This window comes from Chaetura pelagica, unplaced genomic scaffold (genome assembly GCF_000747805.2).
Source record: "Chaetura pelagica isolate M959 unplaced genomic scaffold, ChaPel_1.0 scaffold364, whole genome shotgun sequence".
In the NCBI taxonomy this organism is placed as follows: domain Eukaryota; kingdom Metazoa; phylum Chordata; class Aves; order Apodiformes; family Apodidae; genus Chaetura; species Chaetura pelagica.
In genome coordinates, this window is record NW_009953089.1 from 206,617 (window position 1) to 212,226 (window position 5,610).

The 5,610-nt window shown below is 60.3% G+C and overlaps 2 protein-coding genes across 2 annotated transcripts in view; one reads left to right on the forward strand and one right to left on the reverse strand.

The window, feature by feature from the left end:
- Nucleotides 1-3,051, forward strand: part of DALRD3 (DALR anticodon binding domain containing 3) — a 9,014-nt gene extending 5,963 nt beyond the window's left edge. Inside the window, exons 2-11 of the mRNA XM_009997027.1 lie at nucleotides 231-341; nucleotides 772-887; nucleotides 1,198-1,268; nucleotides 1,496-1,554; nucleotides 1,660-1,742; nucleotides 1,843-1,966; nucleotides 2,067-2,125; nucleotides 2,226-2,339; nucleotides 2,522-2,590; nucleotides 2,788-3,051. Of these exons, the coding sequence (XP_009995329.1) occupies nucleotides 231-341; nucleotides 772-887; nucleotides 1,198-1,268; nucleotides 1,496-1,554; nucleotides 1,660-1,742; nucleotides 1,843-1,966; nucleotides 2,067-2,125; nucleotides 2,226-2,339; nucleotides 2,522-2,590; nucleotides 2,788-2,907 (926 nt within the window). The 3' untranslated portion in view covers nucleotides 2,908-3,051. The remainder of the gene's footprint in view (nucleotides 1-230; nucleotides 342-771; nucleotides 888-1,197; nucleotides 1,269-1,495; nucleotides 1,555-1,659; nucleotides 1,743-1,842; nucleotides 1,967-2,066; nucleotides 2,126-2,225; nucleotides 2,340-2,521; nucleotides 2,591-2,787) is intronic.
- A 778-nt stretch (nucleotides 3,052-3,829) lies between these two features.
- Nucleotides 3,830-5,404, reverse strand: WDR6 (WD repeat domain 6). The gene is made up of 5 exons (XM_009997028.1): nucleotides 5,388-5,404; nucleotides 4,963-5,058; nucleotides 4,714-4,830; nucleotides 4,386-4,504; nucleotides 3,830-4,290 (listed from the first exon to the last, which is right to left on the reverse strand). The coding sequence occupies exons 1-5, from the start codon at nucleotides 5,402-5,404 to the stop codon at nucleotides 3,830-3,832; spliced, it is 810 nt and encodes a 269-aa protein (XP_009995330.1).
- Nucleotides 5,405-5,610: the final 206 nt, after the last annotated feature.

The window sequence follows — 5,610 nt, forward strand, 5'->3', positions numbered from 1 at the left end:
CCACCCGCCCCCCGCCACCCCTCCCCGCCCGTCCCACGCTGCCAGCCCTTGCCTCTCCTCCCTGTGTCACAGGGTCGGCGTTTGCCTGGTCCCTGCCCTCACTAAAGAGGGGACCCGAAAGGTCCTGCAGCAGCTCCACGTCGACTGGCCCTCCAGCTCTGGTGGCTCAGTGCTCCGTGACACCATCTCAGCGTTGAAGCAAGCACTGGGCCAGTCCCCCTGTGCCACAGGGGGGGGCACAGCCACGCTGCCTGAAGATGTCATCTGTAAAGTGCACTTGAAGAACTTTGTGGAGCAGCAGGGCTTGGTGGGCTATGACCCCAACCTCGATGTTCTTCTCGGTGAGCCTCACCTCTACAGCAGCTCTACTGTGACAGCAGGAGGGGCAAACAGCTGCAAACAAGCCTGTTTCCTCTTTGCCCAATTGTTTTTCCAGAAAATAAGGGTTGTTTTTTTTCAATCCATATTGCCTTCTCCTTTTACTCCCTTTCACTCTGGTTTGAGCCAGAAAGGCAGACAGCCTGGGCAGACCTGATGGGGCAGCACACTGGGGGTAGTGGTGAGCCCTCAGTGTCCCCTCCTGAGTGTCCTTCCTTCTTTCAGTGACGGAGGAGAAGCTGCAGTCCCTGGCTGAGCTGCAGCAAGCCCTGCTGCAGGGCATGGTGAGTAACCCTGCAGCGCTGCCCACCTCTTGCTTTCTAGATGTTGTTCCCTTCTGTCACACGAGGGATGGCATTTGAGCTCCCTGCTGTGCTCTGCTGCAGGCTGGAGGCCAGGGGAGCTGCTGCAGCATCGTGCACGTGGTGAACTGTGAGGATGAATTCCAGCAGCAGCAACTGGATCTGCTCTGGAGAATTTTGGATCCAGGAGCCCACACAGCTTTGCAGGTGAGGAACCTCCCAACCTCCACACTTGTGGCTGCCAGCATCTGAGAGCTCCACCAGCCTCCTTCAATCCCTGCAGCAAATGCTGAGACCCAGCCTTGCCCAATTTTGAGGCTTCCCTTTCCCCTGGAAGTTCCTCCACGCTCTTGCCCAGGTGGTAGAGCAGCCTCTCTGCCCGAGATTTCAGTGCTAAAGAAGGAGGAGCAGGAGAAGACTGCAGGGACACTGTTAGAACAGGGCTGGGTTTAACCCTGTGCTTCTGCACTGCATTTAGATGGAGTTTCTGAGTCTTTGACCACAGCCTCTCTTTCAGAAACACCTTGTCTGTGGGCCAGTGAAGGTGACAAACCCCTCATCACCCCTCGGGGCAGACCAGTACTTCCAGTAAGTTGGTGTGTAGCAAGCTGTTGGCAGAGTTCTGAGCATTCCTCCTTTCTGCTTCTCCGTGGCCTCAGGGATGTTTCAGGAGGACTGGAGGTGTAGAATGGAGGCCACGGGACCCTCCCCAGTCCTAGTGGCCTCCTCCAGCAGTGCTGCTTCTGGCCCTGGAACACTCTCTGGGGCCAGCTCAGCCCAGGGGTGGTGGCTGTGAGTGTCTGTGTTCCTGACAGGCTCCGAAGGCACCAGATGTACGAAGCCTCCGTGATGAAGTATGGGGAGCTGGCACAAGGTGAGGGTTTGCTCTGTGGCTCTGCACACAGGTGCTGCTGGGGCCCTGGGGCTGACAGTATATGGGGGATGGAGCTGTGTGTGATGCCACCTGCTTTTTCTGCAGATGAGGCCTGGACTGAGGTGATTGACACCCTCACAGCAGCTGCCATCCGGTTTGAGATGCTGAGCACTGCCCACCGGAGTCAGGTAGGACAAGGTTTGCTCAGACCCAGGGCAGGCAAGCCATGGGAACAGTGGAGCAGCTCTGTGCTGAGCAGCCTGGTCTGCGACTTCTCCCTGCCCTCAGATCACCCTGGACCTGGAGGACAGCAGCATCTCTACAAAGGGAACCAAGAGTGGTGCCTTTGTGATGTACAACTGTGCCCGGTTGGCCACGCTCTTCAACACCTACCAGCAGGCTGTGGAGCAGGGTGAGCACCAGCCCCACAGTCCTCTGTCCTGGGCTGTTCCTCACCCTGTAGCCACAGGGCCTTCTCCAGGCACAGCAACAGTCTCCCACCTCCTTCCCAGGCACATACCCACCTCTGCCACCAGCATCAGAACTGAACTTCTCCTGCCTCCGGGAAGAGGCGAGTGCCAAGATGGGGACTGCAGGGACCTGCATGGCCTGTGGGGCTGCTGCTGTCCAGGAGGATCCAGCCCTCTCCAACACACATAATCCTTTCACAGGGTGAATGGCTCCTGCTTTTCAACTATCTCCTGCCCTTCCCTGATGTCCTGCAGCAGGCAGCACAGCTGCCCACAGCCACCAAAGGGATCCGGATCACAGCCAACACAGAGGCAGTAAGTGCCACGTGCTGCTCCAGCAGTCCCAGCCCACAGCAAAGCTCCCTGCCCCATGGGGGAAGGCTGGTGTTGGGGAAGAGACCACAGCACGTGGGGGCTGCTCCTGCTGTGCCTGGGATGGGGAAGGGTCCAAGACTGGTCAGAGTCTGCTGTGCCAGCAGTAGCTGTCTGTCTTGCAGGTGTGCAAGTTCCTGATCCAGCTCAGCATGGATTTCAGCTCCTACTACAACCGGGTCCACATCCTAGGGGTGAGTCAGATGTCCCAGGCCTGCAGTCCCTCCCAGAGCTGGACTGCAGCTGTGTGGGCAAGGGGCACCAGTGGCACGATGCAGCCCCATAGCTCAGGGATGCATTCACAGGGTGCAGAGGCAGCAGTGCCTCTAGGGACAGCCTGTTGAGGGGCAGTAAGGCCACCAGCCCCAAGTCACTGCCTTTCTCCCTGCAGGAGCCGTTCCCCCACCTCTTTGAGCAGATGTTTGCCCGCCTGCGGCTGCTGGGAGCAGTGAGGGATGTGTTCCACAGTGCCCTGGACACTCTGCACCTCCCTCCTCTCAGCCAGATCTGAACCACCACTGAAGAGCTGTGCCACACTCTGGCAGGCACTAGGACAGTGTGCTGCAAGGGATGTCCTCCCTGGCAGGGCCAGGGGGCTGCCCTGCTGTCAGACAGGGAGTCAGGACCCACCTCACCCCCACTTAGGAGCTTCTACCACTGTTTGAGGCTATGGGTACCTGCACCCTGCTGCTGTGCCCAGCATGGGAGGGGGTGCCCTGCCACATCCACACCAGCAGAAGGGAGGATGTCTGTGTCACCCTGCAAGCCAGACTGGGGAGTGAGTGCAAGGGACCAATCACCACAAAACCAGGTGCCAACATTGCTTCCCTCAAACCTTTTTATTGAAGGTTGCTCCATGCTGCCAGGGAGCTCCTGAGGCTCACGGCTGCAATACCAGAGTCCAATACACTTGTTGCTGGACAAATGCTGTGTGTCTGACCCCTCACAGAACACCTTGCCCTATGCAGGACTGAGGCCACATGCAGCCATTTCTCCTCCCCTGTGCTCCAGCTGTGCTGGGTCCTGCTGCGGGTCAGGGCCCTGTGTGACCCGGGGAGCAGAAGGCTGCAGCCTGCCATGTGCTGCACCAGTACCTGACCTCAAGTTCCCAGGGCCAGGTGTTCCCAGGTGCACCCTCAAGTTTCTCTCTTGGACCAGGGCTGGAATGCTCGGACATCAAGTCCCTCATGCCTCAGGGAAAAGGAACTTCTCCTGGGCAGGATGGGCTGATGACTCCCTTCCTCCTTGGCTGCCTGATGAACCACAGACTTGTCCAGGAGGGGTCACATCTGCCTTCTCCCCTGAGACCACCAGTCTTTAGCACCACAGACATAACTGTGCTGTCCCCAAAGGGAGCAAGCACACCTGTCCCCTCGAGGGGGGACATCAGGCAGGGAGCAGGATGTACTGGGGACCCTCCAGTGGAGGTGGGCTCAGGGGGGTGCTGTGCCCTGCAGCATCTCCAGGCCCTGCCCACACAGCACACAGCAGTACCGCAGGCCCCCCCCAGCTTCTGCCACCTCCCAGCAGTCCAGCTCAGCCAGGTCAGGCACATGGAAGAACGTGGTGCTGAGGGGGTCCAGCCCCCCAGGGCCCCAGCCCCACAGTGTCAGGCGCTGGTCCACTGAGGCAGAGAGCAGCAGGTCCGGCCGCAGCACCCGGATCCCTGTGATGTGGGCAGCGTGGGCACAGGGCCTGGCTGCCCGCTCCAGGACACGCAGGCAGGTTCCCTTTGGCACCTGGCCATCAAGGGCCACCTCCAGCAGGCAGACGTGGATGGAGCCATCGTCACTGCCACTGGCCACCAGGTACCGTCCCTCCGGCACGGGGCGGATGTGGAGACTGTTCACGCCGCAGCTGTGGGCCATGACCGTGAGCAGCGGGGAGCCCAGGGCTGGGAAAACAAGTTCAGTTAGGAGAGTGACCAGAGCAGCCACCAGTGTGGCCACCCTGAGGAGGCAGAGCAGAGCTGCCAGCAGCTGCACCCACCCAGGGGCTGCATCTCCCCCCCTGCTCGGTGCAGGGCGGCCGTCGCCTCTGCCACGGGGCCGGTGATGTCCCAGAAGGCGAGGCTGCCATCGGTGGCTGCGCTGCACAGCAGGTGCTTCCTAGAAGGGAGGAGTTGGGGGAGCCTCCAGCTGCAGCCCTGCAGCAGGCAGCACTGAGGGTCCCACTGAGACCCAGAGAAGTATCAGAACAGCTCCTGCAGACCTGTTTCTCCTTTCCCTCTGCTCACTGAGCTGCCACTGCCCTCCCTGCAAGGACAAACACCTTTCCCCAGAGCCGCAGCAGTCCCCACACAGCGTTCAGGGCTCACCTCTCCCCTCCTGCCTGCGTGTGCAGGAACACCTCCACCTTCAGCACACAGCGCTGGTGGTGGAACGACTCAGCCACCAGCACCAGCTTCCGAGCGGCCTCCAGGAGACCAAAGACCCTAGGTTGGAGCAGAGGGCAATCAGTTACAGGAGAAAGAGGCTCCTGGTGCCTCTACCCCCACTTCTCACATTGCACTGTCCTGCTCAGCCCCAGCTTCATTCTCCCTCCAAGCCCCACAACAGCTCCTCACCGGACCGATCCATCACTGCAGGCAGCAGCCAGGAACTTCCAAGGTGTTGGCAGCTGCTCAGAGTTAGTCCCAGGAACGAATGAGAGGGACATGTACCTGCAACACATGATGGACACCAACAGTGACACCTGTGTCCCCAGGGAGGCAGGTGGCCCAGCAGAGCATCCTGAGCTCAGCATGGGACACAGCTCTGAGCTGTGGAGGAGGCAGGAGGAAAGCCAGACTCCTTCCCTGACCCTAGAATCTCCCAGAGGCACAGCCACTAGGCACAGGACACCAGGGACATGCACCTAAGTCCAAGCCACCTCCTTCTGCCTCAGCTGAGCCTGCAGAGTGGGTATCCCAGCACAGGCTGCTGCAGTTCCCAGCACCCTCCTGGACCACCATCACTGCTAACCATGCCTCGGGCACTTCCTGACTGTCACCTCGTCTCTGGGTCCATCTTGACGAGCTTGTGCCTGTTCTTCTTCCTCTCCCAGTGCTGGTCCAGCCGGTGGGAAGCCACGTGGATGATCTGGCAGGCCACAGAGCCCTCCGAGGCCAGGTCCCCGGCACACAGCAGCCTGTTGCACTCAATCTGCGCCCGGCCGCCCGCAGAGAAGAGCAGGACAGACAGACCCTCCTGGCTGGGGCCCTGGGGGCCAGCCA